Here is a 25,049-nt window from a genome sequence, read left to right on the forward strand (position 1 = left end):
TCTCTCTCTCTCTCTCTCTCTCTCTCTCTCTCTCTCTCTCTCTCTCTCTCTCTCTCTCTCTCTCTCTCTCTCTCTCTCTCTCTCTCTCTCTAGTTGTACTTTTCCTTTGTGTCTTTGCTCTTTACTTCAAACCGACCAAACCAATTCATTTCTCCCTCTCTCTCTCTCATGTGTCTTTTTCATTTTTTATTTCTCGGTACACTGCCGTTACGTTTGATGGGTACGTTGTACTGTGGCGTTGGCGATCTCGCGGGCAACAGTAATAAACGGCAGCGGTGCCAGATATGAATCAGGTTTTGTTTGAGAGGGAGCAGAGAGAGCTTATGTAGGGGGAAGGGCAAAGAGGTGGGAGCAAGGGGGTAGATCAAAAACCTCAAAACGGATGAAGCAAGGGGCGCAAGAAGCTTCACGACGGCGCTTGATGGCAGCGTCTCATGCTCACATGACTGTCTAAAAGCGGCCACACAACCCCAATCGCTTCCTCACACGTGTTCATTTGCTGGACTCTCCATTCGCATTCGCAGGCGCTCTTTTCCCCACGCGTGCGCTGCAACAGACCTTTTCAAAAGACCCGTGCCCTGCGCTGACGCTGCTTGACCTTTGGCGAAGCTCTGCACGTGGGGTCGAATGTGAATGTGTTGGCTGCTGCTGTTTCCCCTTTTGTGTAAAGACAAAGGTTGTAACGATCATCTGGCCACCATGAAGGCCCAAGCCAACAGCGTTTCGGGCGCTGTTCTACCCATCCTGGCCTACTGTGCCTGCTCCATGTCCATGATCTACACCAACAAGCTGGTTCTGTCCGTCTACGACTTTCACTATGCGGCGTGCCTTCTGATCTTCCAATCAGTGGTGGCTGTGCTCTGCCTGTGGGGCCTCAGTGCCATGAAGTACATTGACCTCGAGCCCTTTAGCATGGAGACTGCCAAAAAATGGAGCCCCGTGACCATCTTCTTTGGACTCATGCTCTACACCGGCAGCAAGACTATCACCCTTCTCAGCATCCCCGTCCTCACCGTCTTCAAGAACATGACAAACCTGGTCATTGCCTTTGGCGATTGGTATTTTTTCGGACAAACCGTGACCCCCGGTATCATCGGCAGCTTTGTGATGATGACAGTTGGCTCCGTCCTCGTCAGCCTTTACGACCTTGAGTTTAACCTTGCTGGCTACGTCTGGATGTCTTTCAACTGCCTTTCTCAGGTCGGTTCCCAGCGTGTCTGACCCTGCCTCTTCATCGGATTAGAGTGAATTCTACCGACTATTCTTGGCTCGTTACCGCGTCTCCCTTTGCTGCGAGGCACATTTGCCTTCCCTCTTCCCGACTCTCACCCTCTCCCTCCCATTTTGTCATAATAATAGGCAGCCTACGTGCTGTATATGCGCCGAGCCAAGCAAACGACCAAACTCTCCGAATGGGGCATGAGCTTTTACAACAACCTTCTCTGTGCTGGACTCATGGTTCTTTCGGCCGTCGGGTCGGGCGAGATTTTTGAGGCTGTCAACTACCCGAGCCTCAGCGACACGGGCTTTCTCTCAGCCATGATCTTTAGCGGTGTGATTGGTACCGGTCTCAGCCTCAGTGTCTTTTGGTGTGTTAATGCTACTTCGCCGACCACCTACAGCATGGTCGGTGCCTTGAACAAAATCCCCATCACCTTCATCAGCATTGTCTTTTTTAATACGGAGATGGACTCCAAGCTTGCCTTCAGCGTTTGCGTTGGCCTACTTGCCGGTGCGTGAATCCTCCCTCAATCGTCTCTCCACCCATTGCCATTGTTTCGAAGATGAATGCCTGCCAACATTGTTTCTTGAATTTCACTTCGTCCGCCTGTTTGCATCGAATGATATCAGGTCTGGTGTATACGTATGCGAAGCTTCAGCTGCGCAAGTCGCCTCAACCTGTCAACGAAAAATCAGCCGAGAACGAACGCCTGCCCCCTTTCAAGGCGGGTCGGTAAATTCAGCGTATTGGAACATTTTCAGTCCTCATTTTTCAATCCTCAAGAGCAGCATCTTGGTGACTCTTTTCGGTGTCTTGCCGATCTCTCTCCCTTGTGAGCTTGCGCATGGTCTGCGCGTGCCTCTATCAGAATCGCTGCACTCATGCAGCTCACTAGGCGTGTGTCGTGGTTGTCATTGTGTTGCTATTGCTTTCCGCCGTTGCTATTTCTTTTCGCCAACCTTGTCAAGTTGTGAAGAGTGAATACGGCGGATTGGGGTCGGGCACAAAGTCGAATTGAAAATGTCGGACCCTCACATTGCTTGCAGTCCCAAATCATGCCTTCGGGGGGGGTTTAAAAAAAACAGCGAAATTCAAATTCAAACTCCTGTTTAGAGGTTTATGCAATTGACGTGCAAGGAGGTGCTGCAGAGTGCGCATCACGGGACCGAGAGCGCACTCAGCGGTTCCTGACTATCCAACAGAGCCACGTGCCCCACCACATCCCCGACGGCCAGGCGCAGGCAGTTGTCGGCCGAGCACGTGATTGCAATGGATGACAGCGCATTGGCGCCGGCCTTGCACTGGGTCAGCGATTCGCCCGTTTGGCCCCTAATCAACTGTCAACGTGCGTCAACCCAATAGTAAGGGAGACAAAGCCACGTAGCCCATGCAATGCAGGGCCAGTTTTTCCAAAATCCAAATTGCCTTACCACAATAGATCCACTCTTGCACGCGACAGCAAGCACGCTAGAGCTTGGTGTCACCGCAAGATCGACAACGACATCATTGGCTGAAAAGATCCACAAGGTTTGCCAAAGATCATGGGAGCCTATGTTGTCGAACGCCCACATGCAGATGAGTCCCCATGCCTGAAATGCCACAAGGAGAAACATGATCACCCCATTTGGATTTTATTGACAAGCATTCAACATACGCGCCAAGGGTTTACTATTGACAAGCCGACTCAAAGCCATGATCGAGCGGGCCGAAGAGCGAAAACGTCCGTGCCGGGTTGGACCAGGAGCTGCCCGCTCAGAAATGGCAACATTTTCAGCTGGCACGACGTGTTCCGGCTGTGCCTCCGAATTGACCGCATTGTCCGATTCTTGTGTGTCCACTTCCGTTCCTCTGTCGGGCGCTGGCCTGGTAAACATGGGATCTTGCAGTGCATACACGTTGCCAGATTGCGTCGCCACAAACAGCAGGGACTCGCTCCACAACCATACCACTGCCGTCACCGCTGACTTTGCCTGGAAGATGACATTGGCTTTGCCATCGCCACAGACTGATGCGAGGTACACCACGCCTTGTTCTGAGGCAAACACGACCTGGTCAGGTCCATCTGCGTTTGGCATGGCCACAACGGCACGCAGGGGCTCTTTGGCCCGAAAGGTCCACACACACGTCACATCATTCTGTCGATCCAAGCGCCATAGACGACCAGTTCCATCTTGACTGCACGAGGCAACGTGCGAATCGTCCACGAAACAACAGCCCGTCACGGGACCAGAATGGCCTCGCAGCGAGGCCCGTGCCTGGCCTTGTGTCAAATCAAAAACAGAAAGCGTGGTGTCTTGCGAGCCCACCACGGCGCACGCACCCCAAGAGCAAACGTCACTCTGCATAGCGTCACAGCAAAGTATCCAGTTGGAATGACCACGATAGGCCAGCTCGTTCTGCAGAGAGATTCCCCACACGCTCGCTGCGGCATCCGCTGAGGCTGTCAAAAAGCTCTGGCTGGTAACCCATGCACACCCAAGAACGGCAGCCCGATGCAAAGGAAGATATTGCGAGTCTGCTGCCTCATTTAGACCTTCCGTTCCATGGGACAGGTCGAAAAGCCGCATGGTCTTGTCGCAGCTACTGGAGACCAACGTGTCCCTACATCGCGAGCGCAGCACGCGTGTGAGGAGACACTGGAGCGACAATAATTAACCCATGAACCCCAACGACACGCATAAGAGACTCACCCGAGGGCTGACAACTGACTGATGGCACCTGAGTGTCCAGCAATAGAGGTGACAAAGGTGCCATCGCGAACTCGCCACAAATGCAATTGGTTGTCATCGGCTCCGCCAATCACAAGTTGGCCATCGTCGGCGAAGCTGGTGCAGCGCACCTTGTTGCGTGGGCCAACGCAACTTCGAGATCGGGACAATCGCCAGGCGTCATTGACGCAGAAAGCCTCATACAGGTCAACCTGTTTGCCCGTCGCCACTGCCACCTGAAGCAAGGCACGCGTGGCGCTTTCCTCGTTCACATCTGGCCGAGCAATACGTGCGGTTACGCCGAACACATCGGCGAGGCCATCCAGGACACCCACCTGCCGACCAGTACAGACATTCCACATGCGCACAGACACTGCATCACAGGAAAGTACGAGATGCAGATCGGGCACGGCTGCCAGATCGCGAAGGCTACCCTGGTGGCCCTCCAAACGATGAATGACCTGCCGGCCGGTTATATCGTACACAATGACTTTGCGGTCGCCTGTGCCCACAACCACCACGTCGACATCATCCGTGTGGTCTTCCACCGACGACTCGGAGGTCAAGGAGGGCCGGACGCTGGCGGCCACACCAGCACCATCGCTGCTGGGCTCTGTACGTTGTCGGCGCAGGGCGGCGCGACGATGCGGTAGCGCTGCAGCGGGTACGCGCAGTGTCACACAACGTACGAGCTCGCCGCTCTTGCTGCTGCCAGACCACTCGAGCAAGAGTTCATCGTGTCCCGTTGCCAAGTCGTGCAGAATCAACTTTCGATCTTTGCCCCCTGACACAGCATAGGTAGGCTCCGAAAAAGAGGGTTCGAAGGCACAAGCCGACACCTTGCCCTCGTGCGCATCAAAACGCCTCACGAGCCGATGCCGCTCGACGTCCCAAAAACAAACTGCCCCCTCACGTCCGACGCTGAGCCCAAAGCGACCACAAAGAGAAACAGCACAGCCGTGTACAATGCCGGTGTGCTCAGAAAAAATGCCACGACACACGTCACGCGTGTTGGGCTTGTTTTGCCACTCCAGAAGCAAAGGCAGGAGCTGAAAATCGCGCTCAGTGTCAGAGTGTAGGGGACGCTGCCTGCTCGCTGACAGAGCACGACGGTGCCAAAAGCCGTTGTTGGGCTGGTTCAATAGGGCTTGCCATAGGTTATGCTGCTTACGTACAAAATCGTAGCGGAACGTCTGCACAACCCGGTGCAAGGCGCGAATGCCATCGTGGCTCGACATGGAACGCAAAAGCTCAAGGTCTTCGAGCAGCTCAAAGCTGAGACCTGCGATAGACTTGGCATGCAGAAAAGGAATACTGGTCAAAAGCGCAATGGCCGAATCGACCGCCTGGCCACGACAAAGGTGAAATGGAAGCTCCGAGAGCGCTCGCAGATCAAGCGCGCCTGACCCCACCACCGTAGTATTGGAGGCCTGCGTGGTCGCACTGGGCACGGATGCCAGGCGTTCCGCGGTAGTTTCAGGCGGAGATGACGGGAACCAGGTTGTACGAACTTCTCGCAACATCGGGTGCGCCTCGATCTCATCGAGTGTTCGATGGTGTGTTGGAAAGGTATCGAGGGTGTCGCGTCGGCATCGGCCTTTGAAGGAAAGAAAGAGGGCGGCCAGGGCAAGGTGATAGCCAGGTGTATCCTGCAGGTAATGTGTTTTGACGGCCTGGCGGATAGCGTCGTGATGGAGGTTATATGCGCCATCGCGCACAGTCAAAAACATCTTGATTGCAAAGTACAACTGGGACCACTTGAGGGACATGTGCTGCAAACACAAGAGCGCGGTGGGAGGCCCGGTACGGCAGTTAGTCAGCATTAATGCCTTGCCGTGAAAACGAGAAATGATGACGCACCGGAGAATCGAGACCGAGAATCGGGCGCAGCTCATCGTCAATGGTCAAGCCGTGGCGAGAGCAAGCTAGAAAACAAAATACATTGGCGACGACGTTACGCCCATTGGCCTGAGGCACGTGAATGAAGAGGTTTTCAAGGCGTTTGAGAATGACAGCAATGAGCTCTTGCAGGCTGGTGCAGGCAGCCAGCTCTTGGATTTTGCCAGGCAGCAGGCTGTGTCGACCAAATTGCACGAGTTCTTGCAAAGCAAATTCGAGGAAAAGTGCATTTGTGGTGTGGGGATTCTCGAGCAGTTGGTCGCGCAGGTGGTCGGGCAGCGTCTTGGAGGCTGCCGAGATGTGCGCCTCCGCAATGGCGCGTTGCTCGTCCGGCGCCAGTGGGCTCAACGGCAGAATGACCGCATGCATTTGGCGCAAGCGGCTGAGCTGGTGTTCGTCCGACGTGGAGACGATGACGGTCAAGCCAGAAACGCGTTGCACCAGCGCGGAGACCCACTCCATAGTAAAGGTGCGACGACCCGGGAGCCAGGTGTAAGTGGTATCGTTCAGGCGATTGACCCCGTCAAGGACCAAGAAGATGTGCTGGGTCACGGGCGTCGACGTCGAGCTAGCCTGGTGAGCTCGCTTGCTGGGAGGTGGATTGCCTGTTGGTGCTGGGGTCAGGGCGCTGGCTGCAGCGACAAACGCTTCAAAGACGGCATGAAGATCATGGCTCTCAGGTACTCTGCAAGCGCGCAAATGCGCAACCGTGAAATTGTAAGAAGGGGTGAGATTGGCAAAGTCTGGGTGCGGTCAGAAGCGAGACACCCCTGCACAGATGGTGTGGCGGCAAGCGCACGTACTCGATGTTGAGCTGCAGGGCAATGTTGCTCAGAATGCCGTGCAGAGAGGTGGAGGTGGCATCGCAACCGAGGTGATGGAAAGCAACCTACCCCCAACGGCCGTCGTGAGCGGCGTGAGATTAAAGCATTTGATTTCACGCGGCCAATGAACAACAATGGCATCTGCAGCGAGCAGCGAGAAGGCTCTTGGGGTGCAGGCGACAACGTGGGCCACCTGCCCAGACATACGGTGGTGTCGGCATGCGGGTAGGCGTGAATCCAGCGGGCGAGGACGGCAGATTTGCCCAGCCCAGCTTCACCAGCCACACAAATCAGCTTGCCATCATGGCTTGACGTGTCAGAGGGATAAGCATGCTTGTTGAGTTCGGCCAAAAAGTTTGTCCGACCAACAAACATGCGCTGTTTTGCCAAGCTGAAGGCGCGATGGTTCCTGAGGATGCGGGCCTCGTGCGTGACGGACATGACGGGCAGGATGGACTGAAGTAGCTTGCGCACAAAGGTATACATTTCCAGCACTACATCTTCCGGCTCTTCGTAATCGCGAAGGAGGAGACAACCTTTGCCCTCCCGTTGCGCGCTCAGGGCGGCATTGAAGCATTCTTGTCGTAACCCTAGTATGGGGGAAACGTACAGGAAAAGGTGTGCACCTTGATAGGTAAGCGTGGGGGCAAGGGAAAAGAAGGTACAGCGAGCGATACATCAACAAGTTGAGCCTTGGTGAGTGCATCCATCGGTTCTCACGTTGAAGTGCAGCAATTTGCCCCGGTGGCGGTGGGGTGTACTTTCGAGCGAGCCCTCTGTCCGATTTAGCTAGCGCCTCTTGATAGATGCGCTCATCGTAGGCGGCGTCCCGAAATGCGACGAAGCTAGGTGTCTAAAATGAACAAGTTGCGTACCAAAATCAGGCATGTGCAGACATGGTTGGTCGGGCAGAGGCTGCCATTGGGGGACATGCGATGCATGCGACGAGCGATATTTGGCAATCGCACCGCAGTTGGATTGTTTAGAAAGCCGTGGCGAAACTCAATCTCCGTGACAGCGCGATCCTGATAGTTCATGATCCAGGGATGTTCCGCCTTGGCCTGCTCAAAGTTATGAAGGACCCAGGCTGAATTCGGGTCGGCGGGGTCGTAGCAGGACCCGTAGCGGCGGCCGTAGAGCCCAACGAAAATGTCGCTCAGCGATAGTTCCTTGAGACAGATCAGCAGGGTTTCGTTCTCGTCAGCTTGCTCCTGAGTGATGCCCCAGCGGAGATCCACCACCTGTGTGCACACACGAAGCAAGACGTATTCAAAAACGGGCAAACGTGGGAGATGAGCCAGGCCCTGCGTACGAGGCTTGACATCGCCCTGGACGACCAGGAAGCGATGATGCACGAAAAACTGGCAATTGCTGGCTGCGATTGGGGCTGTCTCCCCCCCCCACCGCAACCAGCCCGACAATTTCATTGATTTAGTATCGCACCTTCAGCAGAATGCCACGCGACTCGCAGGTGGCTTTGAGCATGGGTACATAGGACTCGACAAAGAGGGTCCGCTCGTGCTCCATGGTGACAAAGGGACTGGAGAGAAAGATGGTGATTTGGCCCTTCTCAATCACGGAACGGCGAAGAGCCTCAAGCTGTGGCCCATGAAGGTTGATTCGAACTCGATCATCCGAATGAGCATCGGCTGACAGGCCATCCGGCCCCAGGCTGGGCTGCGCGTCCACCTGGTGCGCCATGGTGCTGCTCTCCATGCGCCGGCAACTCTCCAGTCATGCGATGATCATCGAGTACCAAGCCACAAGGCTGACCGCGTCCAACCCTGCCCCGCCACACCAATGTACTTGATGTATAATACACCTTCCACACCAGCAACAGGCAGTTGTGGGCGCCGCGCCAGTGGCCAGCTGCAGGGCAGCACCGGTCCGAGACCGTTTGCGCGCACCAGTTAAATAATCTGACATTCGACAAATGCACTTCCTGAACGATATATACGACTTGATGCAGAAGCACATGAAGATGTAGAGCAACTTGTTGATGAGAGTTGGTGAGTTGTTGAAGAGGCATTTTTGTCAGACCAAGAAAATGCTGACAATCGCCTCCAGCAGCACGCAGCTCGTCGCGCTCGGCGCCTTTGGGTCAGTGGGCGCGCCACCACCGTTCGCCGTTCTGGCTGGCGGCTCTTGTGAGGTGGACGCCGGGACAGGCTGGGTGGCATGCTGCAAAGGCTGAGCGCCTCAGTTGATGAGGATGGGGTTGAGGTTTGGGGATGTGTGTATATCGGGACGAAAAAGGGTCGTAGCACGGCGCGTGGTGGCAATGACTGTGGCGTCTCACGCTCCTGGCGTCATGTACATGTATGATATTATAGCACGGCGCTGGCCGTGGCCTTTGGCGCCTTTGGTGCCCATGGTCTTCGCAATCACATTCGGGAGGAGAAGCGCCTCAAGGTTGGTTGACAGGCGAAGGCACCTGGTTGCTGTCCTTGACCGCTCATGACGCCGCGATCGCCCCCGTGCACTTGCGCTGCAGGCGTGGGAAACCGCAGCGCATTACCACCTTTTGCATGGCGTCGGAGTGATTGCGTGTGGTATTCTGCAGCGCCAGTCTGCCCTGCGTGCTGGTACGCTTGTATGACGCCTTTCTATCTGCTCACCTGATTGGAGCCATGCATCTCAAGACCAGCAATTCTCGACATCGTTGTAGGCGAGCTTTTGACCATTGGCACAACGCTATTTTCCGGCTCCATCTACGCACTCGTGCTCTTGGACATGCCCAAGCTCGGTAAGGCAGCTGGTCCCTTCACCCCAACGCAACTACCCAGGCTCATTCACGTGGCTGGTATCCATGGGTAATTTTACCGGGGTGCATGATAGGCATTATCACACCCATTGGTGGTTTGACGCTGATTGCCGGCTGGCTCTACTTGGGCTTTGCCATGATGAACAACTGGCCCTGAGAACGGGGAAAGCCGACTTTCAATTTTGACTCTTTTGAATTTATCCTTTTGGACTGCATGACGTGATCAGCTGAGCGCTGCTGTGACTTTCGGTTTCAACACGAGTGCAAAAGACATGTGTCAGGAAAGTCTCCGGGCAAGCGTCATTAATGTGTGCGGGATGGTGAACCAAACAGAGGGACAAGGCCACATCAAGAGCCATGGTACCCACCCCCACGACTGCGCGCATGCCGACATGCCGTGCTGCACCAAACCATAAGGCACGCCAACAGGGTGCTATTGTTGTGATATACAAGTCGCAACGCTTCAAAAAGTTTCTTCAGTATCCTCCTCCTGACGCTCGTAAGTGTCATCCTCATTCTCATAGTAGGATTGCAGATAGTCCCCACCCTGAAGAAAGAAGAAAGACGAACAAGCGGGAAGCGTGGCATGAGGTTGCGCCTGCTGCGGCGTACTGGTTGCTCGTGGAACCCCGGCATGCAGCATGAACGCGGCCGCACCTCTTCGTTGTCTTCTTCGTCATCATCCAGCTCAAAGTCCGAGCCCAGCTCGTCCTCCTCGTCGCTTTCGGCCTCGTCCTCCTCGCCCGTGGCACCCTCAGTCAAGGCTCGCAATTTCTAGAAGGGTAACCCAAGCACAAACCGTATGGAACGTAAGGAAGACCCGCACACGGCAAAGGCATTCAAGCACATCGATAGCTTCGCGCCGTACCGCCAGTTTGGAGGCAGTTGCCCCGTCACCCGTCGCTGTCCGAGACCCTGCTGCCCGCCGTTTCTTGGGCGGCATCAAGTCTGTGGGGATGCCCCAGCCTGATTATGCGCAACATAGTGCGAGGGTGGAGGAGGCGGGGGAGCGACAATCGATTGAACAGGGGTGAGACAAGGCAGAACTACCCTCAAGTCTGATTGCAAGTGAGACCTGGAACCCTCACCTTGATCCCAGATCTCCATCGAGGCTGCGAGTTGTTTGCGCTGCATACTCTGGCGCGACGCATCTGCGTAACGTTCCACGGTGCCTATGTCCAGATCGATTTCCCCGGGGGAAAGATGAGCGTCAATACGTCTAGACTGATGAGAGTTGCCGAATGTTTTTTCTGGGGACTGCTGGCCGGAGTTGTTCTGACGCACCATGGATGCGAGTCACCTTGGCCACGTGATAGGGCAGGACCTGAAAGGCCCCTTGATACCGTTGATGCCGTTCCATCAACGACATCAACTCTGCATCCTCTGGAATAGCAGCCGGCTTCTCATCAAGCGGCTGCAATCGCACAAAGCCACGGTTAACCAATGGACTCCTCAAAACCAGTTGACCATCAGCGCCATTGACAGAGCAGAGCGACCAGCGGAACGAGTGCTGCCTCGGGCATACCGGATAGGTGGGCAGTTCCTTCATCTCAAGCACGACGGGCGGACCGCCCGCCGCGCCGGGCGTGCTACGACGATGCGTCATCCCCACCACGCCGCACGCCAGCTCAATTCACCGTGCAGGGGGTGGGTGACTTGGCCCTGACCCGCAGACTGACCTCCGCGCACACGGACTTGCACGCTCACACACACACACACACACGACCAAGACGAGAATAGCGCGCGCTCTCTCTCTCTCTTCTCTCTCTCTCTCTCTCTCTCTCTCTCTCTCTCTCTCTCTCTCTCTCTCTCTCTCTCTCTCTCTCTCTCTCTCTCTCTCTCTCTCTCTCTCACTCTCTTTCTCTCTCGTGTGTTGTGGATATCCCCTGACTGCCGTCGTGAAAAGTCAGCAAAACTAAAAGATATGCTCACTTACTTCGCAGCTCGCTCGAGCGGTGGGACAAAAACAGTGGTCATCCACAACTTCTACACAAGCTTTATATTCTTCATAGAAAGTACCATATGCTTTAAATGTGTCTATAGTGTACCTTCAGCTGAGATCTGCAACAACTGCAATTTCTTCTTCAACAACTGTTTGCCACCGAGCCAAAAACGGCGGCGCCCACAATCTCGTGCCCAGCTGACGACAACGCGGGCGGCTCCGTCTGCTCTCAACGTGTTGTCGGCGTCGCCTTGTCGCTGGGGCGTTGGAGCGGTGTCAACTGGGTGCATTGCGTTGGCGATCGACCCAGCTCCGGGGAGCCATTCGAACCTGCGATCGTTCGGTGTCCCATGAAGCAAGCAGAGAGACGTGGGCCGCCAAAAGTGTTTTGGTCTGCATCGCCCTGTCTTCACGAGAGCGGAAACGGGCGGCATCGCCTCGAGACTTGCCTGATCAAGACGCCCACTTGTGGTCCAACGCTCAATGAGCGCTTGCGCGCCTCGTGCTGGTCTTATACTTGTCCCAGACCTTCGCTGCCAATTTTGACGTGCTGCACGTCCATCATCAGCTAAAGTGCTCCCTTGAGCGCGTTCTCCTTTTTTTTTTTTTCTGCCCAGCACAGCCCTTGCGTTTCATCTGGCCGCGGGGGCACACGCGGGACCGCTGCCATGTCCACTGCCCACTCTAGTGCTAGCCTAGCTCAAAACCGAACCCCGCCAACCAGCCCCGCCACCAACCGGCGGTTTAGCGAGCGCTTTCGCCAAATGGTTCGCTTTCTCCGACGTAAGTTTGCCATGCACGCCCTCCTCGTGGATCGTACGGTCGGGCAACCCATCGCTCTTTGCACACACTTGCCGGCCTCATGCCCGCCCTGCTTGCAGCCAATGCGGATGAAAGCAGCATCGAAGAGACCAGCACTGATGACCTACAGTATGACCTAGCAGATTTTGAAGGAGAAGGCATGGTGTTTACGGCTCGCGTAAGTCTCTATCCCCAATTGCTTGAGTGCAAGATCTACACCGGCTCATCCATGCCTCACATCTGCCCTTGGCCCAATTCGTTCTCCCCCTCTTCCCTCCTGCCTTCGCCTCAGTTTCTCTGTTCAATGGTGGCTGACCCAGCGGATTCAGCCGAGGCCATCGTGTACAAGCTGCAAAATACCATTCGTGCAAAGGACAAGAACCCGCGCATCGTCAACGTCAAAGTTGTGTTGACAACCTCGGCTTTCAAGCTTGTCAATGCCAGCAACAATGTCAGTTGAATGCACTCTGCCCACGCCCATTCCCCACCCGGCTGTGCTAATTTTGATTCCCCCTTACCTTCATTCCCCGGCCCCGCTGCTCCTCCCCCCTTTTGCCCACACTCGCATAGCTCCCCATCTTAGCTGCCTCAATCGAAGACGTGCGCCAGTGCTTTCGTGAGATTGTGTCTGCTGATGATCTTGCCATCATGCTCGCTGTACGTGCCCAGCTCCACTTTGTTTCTTTCTCTTTCGAATAGCAAACCAAGCCCCTCCATCTATACGAACCATTTGCCTTACGCTTTCAATCTTTCTCTTTCCTAGGTGGACTTGGCACGCTTGGGCAAGCAACAAAAATGCTATGTGCTGCGCACTACCGCAGTACGACCAGAGTTGCAATGATCATGCCCTTGACGTCTCTCTTCACTCGGCCTGTCTCTCACCGATGCTGTATCGTTTTGCATAGGCCGGAGATGTCTTCAATGCTTTGACTACCCTCATCACTCTGCTTGTGGTATCAACTTTTGGCCGCCTCGTAGCAAACCTCGTGCAAACCCGCACCCCGTGATGTCCGACTCACTGTAAACCCCGCCTTGCTGCCTGATCGCACTTGTTCTCCAGCAGTCAGCAGGCACGGGTGCAGGCGCTCAGTGCCGGCCTCAAGTACAGACGCACACGCCTCTGCGTCATCGGCGTGGCGGGCGTGGCGCCCGCGGTGCGCGACCACAGAGCGTGGATCTAGCTAGCATCCTTGAAAGGCGCTCGTCTGCTGAGAACATTGCCGACCGTCTGCCCAACCAATACCGCCTGCCCTCGTCGGGCATCGAGGCACCAGCTTCAAATGGGCCACCCCCAGTGCCCAACACACCTCGGCCCTACACCTTGCGGAGTGACCATTCCGCGTCTGGCTCCGTTAGCAGCGCCTCCGGGAGCAGCAGTGCCGGTGGTGGCCTCATCGCTTCTGATCATGGGAGTAGTGGAGAAGAGAGCGATGGTGGTCTCATTGCTTCCGATCACGGAAGTAGCGGCGAGGACAGTGAGGACGACGATGGGGACGACGGCAGCCTCAAAAGCATGGGCTCGTCCGAGGAGGAGCGAGACGAACGTGAACGCCGAGCAAGCCAAATACTGCCAGCAGCGGTCATGCTGCGCGAGTTTGACTTCAATCTCGAGCGCGACAGCTGGTATTGTCGCGCATGCAACTTTCACAACCCACCTCTCCAAGTTGACCAATGTGCAGAGTGCGGCGCGCTGAGCCACAAGGAAACGGTCTCTCCTTCGGTCTACAGTAATGGCCGCACCTCGCGCGAGAGTGACATTCGCGAGGGGTTCTATCTCGTCAACGATCAGTTGTACGCCAGCGTTGTGCCCTCACGCAAAAACTCGAATGCACCGTCTGCTCAGGGCAGCTCGCAAAGTCTGCTTGCTCGCTTTGCACCGCCGCTGCCCCCACGCGGTGCCAGTGATTCAAAGCTTCTTGTTCGATCCCATACTGACAGCCTGGTCACAGGGTCCACGTCCGCGTCGCCCTCAACCACAACATCCACGATGCATCTCGCTGACGCGAACTTGAAGCAGCCCGCCATCACTCGCAACCCTTTTGCCAGGTCTGCAAATCGACCGGCACACGATACCACAAAGCAGCGCGCCGCACGACCCCTGTCTCTGCCACCGAACACGATCAACGAGCGGAACACGACCGCAGCGCCGACCAAGCGAGCCTCTGCCCCCACGACCAAACCCACAACCATTCGCTTTCACGCCTCGAACCCCTTTGCTCAGATGGATGAGTGCACTAATGTTTAGCTGGAAAGGTTTACTCATGTTTCGTTTTGCCGCCAATGTTGCTAAGCCTACTTCCTCGTTTGTGCACATTGACGAGCCGTGCGCTCACCCATTGCTGACTTGAAACAGCAAAGCGCTCTGGACCGATTTTTTTTCCCAAATGTTGCGCACCACACCACGTTCGATCGCCGCCCTGCATGTTAAAATCAAAAAAAGGGGGGGGGTCCATGGACATGTTAGAGCTCTCGGCTTGGCGTTTTTGGCGCCCTTTTCTTCTTCAGTTCCATTTCAATTTTATTCTATGCAGACCGCATGAACGAACATCTCGCAAGACAACACACTATGTACCTTCAGTAGCAGTATCTAGCTTCCTACGACTGTCTCAACGGCATAATATTCGGTGTCTCAAAACATTCGGTGTCTCGAAATTTCAATGTCGGGCGCAAGGGTGTGGGACAACAGACACGGAGAGCAGTAAAATAATAACTCAAATGATAAATAGATTTGGGTTGCAAGCATGCGTGCGTGCGTGCGTCTGAACGACCTAACCGGACCGGCCGGCTTGAAAACAGCAAAGGTCAACTGTGAATGACAATCAAAGATTTAGCGTCGTCCTCGACACATGGTACCGGCGTCGTCGTTCCAGGCACATCGAGCAACTCGCTCAATTTGCGCTTGGTTGCTGTCACCTCGCGATGAACATGTTCCAAGACGTGAAGTTCCTCTCGTAGGCGAACAATTTCATGGTTGCACAAGGCCTTCACAGCAATCACATGAAAATGGGCACAGCGCGTGAGTTGCACACAAGTTTGTAGCCAATGTTTCAAGAGCGACACACACACACACACACACACACACACACACACACACACACACACACACACACACGAACCTGCTGCTCCTGGGCTAATTGCAGGTCTTCCTGATAGCGTTGAATCTCTTGTCGCAATTCTGTAACCAAAGCATCTTTCTCGCGGAGTCGCGCTGTGAGATAGCGGTATGGTTGGTCGCTTTGAGCCAGCTGCTGCTCCAAAGCCGCCGCTGCACTTTGGCTAGTCTCAAGTTCTGTGCGCATGCGCGCTGCTTCAGCCTGCGCTTCACCGAGAGATTTCCGGAGGGCCAATACCTCACGTGACAGCTGAACCGCACGCATGCCCGCCCGATCACTCATAAGCGGACCCTACCAGGGCGTGGACGATAAAGGATGAGCAGTGTGCGACCGACCATACCGTGCCTGCTTAGGTTGAGCCATGCTTCCACACATACCGAGGCATGGCCAGCTGACGCCACATTGAGGAGCGCGTCGTCAAGTTGTTGCTCGATGGACTCATACGCACCCAGCTTGGCCTTCAACTGCTCCGCCTACAGCACCCATGTGAATGATGCAAAAAAAAAAAAAAAAAAAAAAAAAAAACAGGAGATCATTGCAACCATATGATCCTCATAGTACTCTCGCTTACCGTGTGTTCCATAGCGACGGTCTGGCGTTGGGCATTGAGCTCAGCCTCATGCAGGCGACGAGTCAACACCTGAGTCGTCAGCAAGCACTCATCAGCAAAAAGTTTTGGCCATCTTCAGACCTCAGTTAAAAAAGAATAAGAAATAATCAAGTAGACGAATGTTCAATAAAACTCAAGCATCTACCTCCTTGTCTTGCTGGCTTTGGGCCAGCGCGTGGTTTGCTTTGTCCGTCTCCTGTCGTGCAAGCTCCAATGCCGTCTGCAATGTTCTCGCTGTGAGCTGAGTACTGAGCGGAAAAAGCAATGGGACAAAACTCCGCCTGGACCAGCAAAGTACCTTGGCACGGTCCAGTTCAAACTGCAAAATATGCGTGTTGGCCCGCTCCGCCGCTCCACTCGTTTCGTGTTGTATCTAAGCCCAAGCAGCCACTCAGCACGTGTGCGCAAATACAAGACCGGACAAGTCCAAGGGAGCTTACGCGCAGAGCATTGATCTCATTGGAGAGCTCTCGATTCGCTGCACGCTCCGCCTGGACGAGCATTCGCGGGAGCACACATCAGTTCCAGCGCGCAAGTCAATTTCGTGAAGTGAGGCGGGATATTGGTCACTGCCTAGCACTGTGCACACGGCGTCTGCTGAGAAACCTCACCTGGAGAAGAGCTTCACTTGCTTCACGAGCGCGAATGGCGTCATCACGCTCCCGGGTAAGGGAAGCCGTTTCCTGACGGTGGACCTCGGTGCTGCGTGCCTTGATGAGTTGCATCTCATGTTGATTCGTTTTGGTCATCTCCTGCAGCTGGCGATCAAACTCCTTCTGCAAAGACTCGCGCGACTGCGCCCTGGAAGCCAGCATGGACGGTGAAACTAGGTCGCAGCGCATGCTTGGTGTTTTGACAAAGATAAAAGCCCACAACACGCACTGCAAGGCTTCGACGATACATTGCTGCTCACGCAGCATGTCTCGGGCATTGTTTGTTTCCTGTTCCTCGCGCCGGCGCTGGTGTTGTAGCGACTGCAGTTGCTCCTGCAAGTTGGCCATCTGCGACGAAATCCAAAAGGTGGTGAAGCGACGGATCTGCTTCTTGCGTGCATTGATACAATAGTCCAAAGCTAACGATCGTACCTCCCATTGAAGATGGGCGTTCTTCTCCGCCATGACCTCAGCACGGTGCTGTGCGTCGCTGTGCGCAAGCTCCAGAGCATGCTGTGCGTCTTTGAACGCCTGTGACATCAAATCATGCCATAGAGATGGAAGTGAGGCTGGTTGGCAATGGCTTGGCTGCCAATAGGCAAGGTCAAGGGCCCGAAAGCAAGCCAAACCTCGGCCCCTGCAAGCTGCTTCTTGGCCTCGGTTAGTTCGCGGGTGAGTTGGTTGACATCTTGTACCAGCCGTTCGCGGTCCCGCAACATCAGTCGTTGCGCCTCGTCTGGGGAGGCAGACTCCTGTGTTGCAAAGGAATCAATGCGATGAGAAAGTATGGCAAACTTCATCTTGAGTGGCCAGCAAGCGCTTGCATGGGCAGGCCGCACTTCAAAAACACTCAGGTGGGCCTTGGTACGAGCGAGCTCGGTGCGTGCAGAAACCAGCTGCTCGTGCAGCTCGTGCATCTACGTGGTGCGCCATCACGCGTGTTGAGTGAGGCAAAATGCAGCTGCTTGGAGAGCAAGGTATTACACAGTGCTCTCCACTTAGGAAGAGGGTTCAGGTTGGACATACTTGACTAGCATCGCTTTCGCTGGCACTCTGCAACTCTATGGCGTTCACACAAGAGCCAGAAAAGGATTGATATCAAGAAGGGATGGGCCGTACAAGACGGGACAAGTGACTCCTCAAATCGACACAAATACGGCGAGTGGCCCAAAACGGCTGGTACAAGACAAACCAGCAACTTGGTGGGCCAGGCTGTCCAGATCGGCGCTGTACTGGCCCGCAACGACATCCAACTGCAGCTTGCAACGCTACGAGACACATCCAATGGCAGTGTAGTCCAATAACGCCGAGCCAACCCACAAGTGAGCGAGCTTGACAACACCAACGACAGGTGGGGCAAATACGCACGTTGACGGCTGTCTGGGGTCCCTGTTGCAGCGCATGCTTCGTGGCTGCGGGCAAGCGCCAGGTTTGGGGTGCTCGAAACAGGGTCTGCAAAACCTGTTGCTGCTCTTGCTGCAAGAATGCATGCCCATGTCACCAGGGTTTGCAACGGGGCCAAGGTTATTCAACAGAGCGACTTGACACTTTGAAAGCAGGCACAGCACAGCAAGTTGGAGACAATAGCGAACCGCTAGACGAGTATTTCGATCGCGTGTATTCTCGAGTTCTTGGCGCATTGCCTCCTAAACTCAACACAACGAAGGAGGTGGCGTATCAATGTTTGCGGATCGACGCAGGCTTCAAACAACAGCGACTTGCATGCCTGCGCCTGCGCCGGCTGACCTTGGCATGTGTGACGGCATCGATCTGCATCTCCGAAGCCACGAGCTCCTTCTCGAGCCGAGCTGCGCGTGCCTCTGCAACATGAACTTGTTTTTTCAATTCCTCAATACTCTCACGCAGCTGCAAAAAGCATTAAAAGGCATGATGTTCAGCTCATGTGAGTTGGTGGTTGAATGTACGTGAGGCTAGCCAGAAATCTGGGAGCGAATCAGGTGGGCGGCCGCACATGTTCAGCGTGTCGGCGTTGTTCTTCGCATTCGAGGTTGTGACGTTGCTGTATCAGAGCGGCCGTTGTGACGTGAGTGGTCGAGTTCGTAGGTCTTGACACAGGAGCTGAGGGTGAGAATGGCGCGACTTGAGCTCGAGGTTGGTGGCGATGGTTGGAATCGCGAGGCGGTGCGACCACAGCATGAACCGATCGGGGTTGATTGGTTCGTGCTGTCTGCCAGGGCCGTGATTGTTGCTGCTCGTCGTCCTGCATTCTCAGAGCCTCACCATGAGCACAGATGAAAAAAGCAGCAAAATGAGACAGCAAAACTTCTCGTACCGTATCAAAGGAGGTATTGGCGGAGTCGAGCTGCATGTCAGAGACCTCGCTGCTGGTCGAGGCTTCCAGGGCAGCGATTCGATCATCGGCATCGGCCAGAAAGGCTCTAATGATGCGCGGACCACACAGTCAGGGCGCGTCATGAGTCTTGTCGACGTCACCCAGCAATCGATAGAATCAACCACCCGTTCAAGCCCAAAGCCGCCACACCTCAGCCCCGCGAGCGCATCCTTATCGGCCAGCGCCGCCTGCGCCGGCTCGCCAGCCGCCTGACGCGCCATCTTCTTGTAACGGTCAGCTTGAGACTGAGACTGCAACAACAAAACACAACAACTGTTTTCTTGACAACATCATCTGCATGCTGACAAATGCTCTCACTCTCTCTCTCTCTCTCAAACTCTCTCTCAAACTCTCTCTCAAACTCTCAAACTCTCAAACTCAAACTCTCTCTCAAACTCTCTCTCTTCTCTCTCTCTGTTCTTTTCTTGACAACCGACAGGATGGCGGCGGCAGCTCGATTCGATTTCCAACCGCAGCTGGACGAGCTGCCCACTTTGGCACGAAAGGAGGTCCGCGACGTTTTGGCAAAATGGTGAGAGCTCTTGTTTGGAGTCATGAGATGTCGTATCCGGGTCGTGTCGAGCTCTCGCTGACAACACCACCAACAACTGCGCAGGTCGCTCGATCAAACGTTGCGAGGGCAGCGGTTTACCTTTGACCAGCCCTATCACAGCTATGACCTCGAGGCCTTTGTCAAGGTCTGTTTGAATTCCTGTTTGCTGGATGCATCTTGGTGCCAGGCTCTGACCGGCCGCAAATGCAGTCCTTCTTTGCCAGTCCGGCTGTGCAGCAGAAACTTCAGCTCCTCGCAACCGTCAACGGCTCCTGGGTGGCGCTCGGCCATGTCGAGGTACGCTGGCTCGTGTTGTCACAAGGAGCAATTCAGCAAGGGGCAAAACTTGGTTTTGGGGCATGTGCGACGCGGTCTTTGCGCCCGACTCTGAGCAAGTGGCTCGCGATAGGCGGAGAAGGTCGAGTACGAGCATGTCGCAACAGCGGCGTTGACAATGAGCTTCTTTGATCGCCTTTACGAGCACGGTATGTAAAGGTTCAATTGGACGCAATTCATTTGCCTTGCACCCTTTTGCATGCTTCACACATGCACGCCAATGCACGCCGCCTCGCCCATACAACCGTCTCACTTGTCTTGCCCACTGCACCTGGCGACTGGAAGAGATCATCCGGAAGAACGGTGCCATCAAAATGTGTGTGCCCGAATGGGTCGATGGTTACGAAATTCCGTCAGAGTTGGCCAAATGCCTGATTATGGCCGAAGACGAGAGCTTTGACATCTTTGATGAGGATGAGCGTGGCGAACTTATTTTCCAGCTCTTTACCCACCTTGTCTATGGCGGCCCTCTCAATCAGGTGGGTTAGCTGACTTCAGGCGTTTGCCGAGAGACTGGGGCAGTCAGCAAGCCAGTGTTCACATCACACAATGCACGCTAACATGGGATTCTGCACGTGCATGCATGAACTCTTGCGCCTCTTGTTACCACGACTCCAGTATGAGGACAGCATTGGACCCTACTTTGATACAACCCGAGACCTGTACAAAGATCTCGTCAGGTATACTGAGTGCCCTTTGCTTCACCTTTTGAACCCAAGTCGCTCGCTTTGGCCAGCGTCTTCTTTCGTTGTTGTTGTTGTTGTTGTTGTTGTTGTTGTTGTTGTTGTTGTTGTTGTTGTTGTTGTTGCTCATTCCGGGCCTGTATGTTTAGTGTGGCCCGAGATCCAAAAGGGGAACTCTACGTCAACTCTGTCTGTGTCAAGGTGACGGCGGTGGTGAGTCGCGTAGTGTTGGCTGGCTCGTGGTGCATCTTCTTCGTAAATGGTGCTGAATCGGTGATGCCACGCTTTGCTTATACGGTGGTCGACAGGACGATCGACCTCTGTTCCCCACAACACACCCCGTGCAGAACGCTCTCTACCTAATCATCAACCCGGGCAAAAAGACTGTCAATGTACTCTATAATGCCTGGTGTGGCAATTAATTCGCTGCGCGAAAGATACAGGACTCTTGCGCGTGACATTGGCAGCGTTGCAATAAACTCGGGTGTCCCTGTGCAGAGGCTACAGACGAGTACATCGAGACACGCAGAGAAAAGGCACCAATTCTTCGGGAGGCTGACCACGGAGAACAAAAAAAACAGAGGAGAGCAAACACAAGTTACGTGCAACACATCTTTCAGACAGGCCAAAAAAAAAAAGAAAACAAGCACAAGCAAAAGGAATCGAGACATGGACAAGACATGCAAAGATGGTAAACTCGAGAAGGTTTGAGCAAGGGATGAATCGAGGGGATGAAAACGAATAGACAAAAGAACCAAAAACGGAATCGAGCTTTTTCCAAGACTCTTCAGGGGTCAAGCAACATGACTTGTTGACTGTGTTCTTTACTTGAGAACGCTTGGTGCACGGTGGCGGACCTGGAGAAGATTTTGAAAATTGAGCGAGAAAATGAGAAAAGTCGAGAGCCGTTGTGCCATGACTGTAGCACACGGCCTGCAGCGCGTGACGTACCATCATCGACTGAGCCACGCCAGCTGGCAACTGAAGACCCAGCTTGGACATGAGACGGTTGCGCAACTGCATTCGCGATTGCGGCTTGACGAGACGGTCCTCATAAACGCTTTCCTCTTGCTTAATTTCGGCGGCACTTTTGGCAGCTACACGCAGGTAATTTAAAGGGTCAGTACATCGCTCGTAATGCTTTGGCTGACATTGTAGCCTGAACGCGGTGCAATGCCACCATACCATCTTCAATCTGCTGACGGACTTGCGCACTCAAGTTGAGCGGGCCCGTCTTGGCCGCATCGTCCAGGTACAAAAGGACACAGGTCATCAGTGCCAGGCAAATGCAAGCACAAAAGAAGACCTCGAGCCACAAGTAGCCCTGCCACGTGGTGGATGGGGGGGAGTGCAAGATGGTAGCGTGAGATTCCAGGCTGGTCTATCGACGTTTTTGGCTGCGGTCGATGGGACCGGCGTGTGAACCGACCTTTGAGTCCATGATAAGGCCAGAGACCATGCTGATCACGGCAAGACCCAGATTCTGGACAGCCTGCATGAAGCCGTACGCCGTGCCAAGCTGATGCTCGGGGACGATATAGGCCACCATCGGCCACAGCGCGCTGGCCAACATGGAATAGGCAATACCCATGATCACCACGGGTACAAAGGGGTTGATGAACGTATATGCAAGAAGTGCATGTGCGCCGAGCGTCGTGGCGATGGCCACCAAACACTGCAAATGCCATGCCCACCAAACCCAAGTCAGTCAAGAGCAAGAAGAAAAAAAACATTGACTGCCAACAAGCCACTGTCTCAAAAAAAAGAGACCGCCCAGGCCCTCTTGAAACATGAAGTCAAGAAACGTGGTGGCGAGTGAGAATGAAGGCATGCTTGGCCTACCCAGGTCAGATTACGGCCCAACAAGTCCACGCCGTAGCCAAAGAGTGGGGAAGCCACGGCAGAAATGGTATATACTAGGCTGTTGGCGGTTGAGGCGGTGCCAGCTGGCAGGCCAAACTTTTGTTCATACAGTGCCAAGGCGAGGCCAATAAAGGGGAAAATGGCCACATCTACAAGGCCGCAGACAAAACAAGGTGGTAAAGCCCACCAAGCAAATGATATTCAGCAACATTCCAGCCACCGTCAAATGAACGAAGAGGCGTGAGCAAGAAAACGTGCGGGCCCAACGCGCTTGTCCCCAAGGGAAGGCAGGGAAGGCTTGGAGCAAAGAAGGGAGTTGAAGCAAGGGGGAGAGGGGACGCACAGTAGGCAACGCAAACGATGGAGATGAGCCAGAAGCTGTAGGGGAAGGAAAGAATGTCCTTGAGCTGAATCTTTTCGCCCACTTCAGCGGCGCCACGCCCCAAAATCCGTTGCGCTCGCTACAGATCAATGGCAAGCGATACGTGTCATGATCAGTGGGGACCATTTCCACCTGTTTTGGTCAAGCCAAGGCCATGGCAAGGCGAGGAAACTTACGCGGTCCAGAAAGGCAGCAGCAAAAGCAGTGAGCAAGCTAAAAATGCAAAGGGCGGCACCAACCCAGAGGGCGGTACCAAGAACACGGTGGCCGCCCTCGCCATCGCCAATGGCGTTGTAAATGGGCTATGAAAGGAAGGCAAAGAGAGGACACCCGGGTGAGAGAACATGGGAGGCGTGTGGATAGAGAAGTGCCGCTGGGGCGGCGCAAGCTCAACGTACACCCATGGTGATCATGTTGACAGTGCTGCCAACACGACTGAAAGAGAGTTGGAGACCAAAGACCATGTTTAGTTCACGGCCCTTGAACCATGACACGGCATAAGTGTTCTGGGCCACGGCAAGGTTCTCGCCACCGAGACCGAAGATGAGGCGACCGACGAGAATGAGGGGGTAGCTTCCAATGGAAGCACCGACCGCGCACACACACTACTCGCGATCAGACACGGGGTGGGATCATGAAGGGCATGAGGACGAGATGCAAGCATGCTGGAAGTGCTCCTGTTTAGAGGGCCGATAATGGGGCTGTGCGAGCCCAAAGCCACGAGAGCAAGCGTGGCCGCGGCACGAATGAAGCCAACCTGTCCTGCAGCGACGAAAGAGGCAAAGAGAATGGCGCTGAGACGGAGACCAAGAACCTGAGGAACCACGGGGTAAGCGACAAGTGAGGAAGAAGAATAGAGTTCAACTTCAAAATCAAGAGTGCGAGAAGGGCAGGAAGCCGTTAATGATGCTCGATGAGAGAGAGGGTACCTTGTCCATCAGAAACCCGCCAATGAAGCAAAGGACGACGTTGGGCCAGGAGTAGAGGGAGTACATGAGCACTGTGAGCGAGAAGCATGCGTTTGAGGGTTAGGGAGGCTCGCATGAGTACGACTGTCATGGCTGGAAAGATCCGTCTTGTTTCAAAGTCCACGCACTAAATTGACTGGTGTTAATGTCCATATCCTACTCCACAGAACGACATGAGCAGATGTCAAAACCCATGACCAATCGGACCAAGCGCGTTCGGGTGGACAATGCGCACTCACCTTTTTGAACTGTGACTGAAGCGCGGCGGGGTTGTCATAGACTATCAGCATCAAAAGCGGCAAAATTGGTTAAGTCGTGTTTGAAAGTGGTGCAGGCTGGGGTGATCCAGGCCGAGGGTAGGCAAGCTGGAGGTGGCAAGGCTCACCAAAGTAGTTGCCAAAGGACAAGAAGCAGATCAGAAGAAGAAAGATGAAGCTAACGGGACGGGCCAGCATACGGGGTTAAGGACAAGTTTTAAATTCCTGTAAGCCCAAAGGGGGCGGCCGAGGAAAGGAACGAAAAGTGGTTCCAGTTGAGCACGACGGACCGGTGGCTCCAATGGACGGGATTGCAGGCATTGCAGCCCTCGTAGACAAACTCATCCTCGCTGACGACGCTCTGGTTAGAGCGAGAGCTTGTCTGCCGCTCCCGCGGCTCGGGCGGCAGCAGCCGATCTGTGTCCTTGTCCATCCCTAAGGTCCCTTGGCCAATCAGAGCAAGCAGAGCATGTGCGCAATCAGACCGACCAAAGCACCAGGATGCGGAGAACCTCTAACGAGATGGACCACCAAGACACCAGGAGAGGGGACAGGAGCAAAGGCATAGAATCAAGTGCGGGCATGAGCAGCCGAACAACATACCTTTGCAGCTTGAACGCCTGACGCGCACGCGGGGGGCCGATGTCTCTAAAGGCACAACGACCAACAACGAGCTCGGTTGAGAGAGAGAGACACACACACACGACGACGGGGAGGCGCATCCCATATCACCCTGGTCACTTCTTGCATGCAACCCGCTGCCCCTTGCCTCTTCCACTCCTTGCACTATCCCTGTCAATGGCCTACCCCCACGCCCCCATCTACCACGGCGGGCATCAGCAAGCCCGGGCGGTCGATCCATCGCCGGTTGCGGGCTGCCGTTTCACTTGACCCCCGTCAAGCTCTCTCTCTCTGTGCATGCGTGTGTGATTCGGTCAAGCGCTTTTAACGTACCAGACTGCGTAGACGTGTGAGTGGGAACTACAACAATGGCTATCAAACAAAAGAAAACAGCAAAACCACATGGAGTGCGGGTTTTGGAGCGTTAAAACACATCTCTCACTGCTTTCGCCTGCTGTGGCTTGACCCGAAGCTCATGGCTGCTTGAGAGGTGCTTG

The 25,049-nt window shown here is 54.7% G+C and overlaps 5 protein-coding genes across 5 annotated transcripts; 2 read left to right on the forward strand and 3 right to left on the reverse strand.

Moving 5' to 3' along the window:
• Nucleotides 1–699: 699 nt before the first annotated feature.
• On the forward strand, nucleotides 700–1,958 carry MONBRDRAFT_25661 (uncharacterized protein; the record flags this gene model as incomplete). The annotated part of the gene is made up of 3 exons (XM_001745988.1): nucleotides 700–1,200; nucleotides 1,360–1,732; nucleotides 1,852–1,958. The coding sequence occupies 3 exons, from the start codon at nucleotides 700–702 to the stop codon at nucleotides 1,956–1,958; spliced, it is 981 nt and encodes a 326-aa protein (XP_001746040.1).
• A 421-nt stretch (nucleotides 1,959–2,379) lies between these two features.
• MONBRDRAFT_25662 (uncharacterized protein) lies at nucleotides 2,380–8,354 on the reverse strand (the record flags this gene model as incomplete). Its single annotated transcript, XM_001746133.1, has 9 exons — nucleotides 2,380–2,559; nucleotides 2,989–3,823; nucleotides 3,913–5,702; nucleotides 5,791–6,514; nucleotides 6,633–6,718; nucleotides 6,861–7,243; nucleotides 7,374–7,506; nucleotides 7,529–7,894; nucleotides 8,097–8,354. 9 exons carry the CDS (start codon nucleotides 8,352–8,354, stop codon nucleotides 2,380–2,382), a joined length of 4,755 nt encoding a protein of 1,584 aa, XP_001746185.1.
• A 1,246-nt stretch (nucleotides 8,355–9,600) lies between these two features.
• Nucleotides 9,601–10,704, reverse strand: MONBRDRAFT_37173 (uncharacterized protein; the record flags this gene model as incomplete). Its single annotated transcript, XM_001746134.1, has 4 exons — nucleotides 9,601–9,964; nucleotides 10,075–10,191; nucleotides 10,286–10,383; nucleotides 10,506–10,704. The coding sequence occupies 4 exons, from the start codon at nucleotides 10,702–10,704 to the stop codon at nucleotides 9,881–9,883; spliced, it is 498 nt and encodes a 165-aa protein (XP_001746186.1). The 3' UTR covers nucleotides 9,601–9,880.
• Nucleotides 10,705–11,014: 310 nt separating this feature from the next.
• On the forward strand, nucleotides 11,015–14,405 carry MONBRDRAFT_25664 (uncharacterized protein; the record flags this gene model as incomplete). The annotated part of the gene is made up of 8 exons (XM_001745989.1): nucleotides 11,015–11,064; nucleotides 11,158–11,461; nucleotides 11,977–12,142; nucleotides 12,241–12,611; nucleotides 12,731–12,817; nucleotides 12,924–12,980; nucleotides 13,066–13,113; nucleotides 13,329–14,405. 8 exons carry the CDS (start codon nucleotides 11,015–11,017, stop codon nucleotides 14,403–14,405), a joined length of 2,160 nt encoding a protein of 719 aa, XP_001746041.1.
• Nucleotides 14,406–15,207: 802 nt separating this feature from the next.
• MONBRDRAFT_25665 (uncharacterized protein) lies at nucleotides 15,208–24,658 on the reverse strand (the record flags this gene model as incomplete). The annotated part of the gene is made up of 30 exons (XM_001746135.1): nucleotides 15,208–15,564; nucleotides 15,651–15,746; nucleotides 15,845–15,913; nucleotides 16,182–16,256; nucleotides 16,324–16,374; nucleotides 16,495–17,067; nucleotides 17,166–17,288; nucleotides 17,376–17,453; nucleotides 17,563–17,597; nucleotides 17,729–17,804; nucleotides 17,905–18,012; nucleotides 18,283–18,402; nucleotides 18,830–18,935; nucleotides 19,040–19,140; nucleotides 19,638–19,744; nucleotides 20,484–20,598; nucleotides 21,413–21,558; nucleotides 21,647–21,785; nucleotides 21,891–22,136; nucleotides 22,304–22,473; nucleotides 22,668–22,785; nucleotides 22,883–23,008; nucleotides 23,105–23,311; nucleotides 23,464–23,520; nucleotides 23,636–23,706; nucleotides 23,803–23,830; nucleotides 23,914–23,954; nucleotides 24,060–24,109; nucleotides 24,222–24,366; nucleotides 24,535–24,658. The coding sequence occupies 30 exons, from the start codon at nucleotides 24,656–24,658 to the stop codon at nucleotides 15,208–15,210; spliced, it is 3,858 nt and encodes a 1,285-aa protein (XP_001746187.1).
• Between the last annotated feature and the right edge of the window lie 391 nt (nucleotides 24,659–25,049).

Source organism: Monosiga brevicollis, genomic scaffold (genome assembly GCF_000002865.3).
Source record: "Monosiga brevicollis MX1 MONBRscaffold_11 genomic scaffold, whole genome shotgun sequence".
Classification (NCBI taxonomy): Eukaryota; class Choanoflagellata; order Craspedida; family Salpingoecidae; genus Monosiga; species Monosiga brevicollis.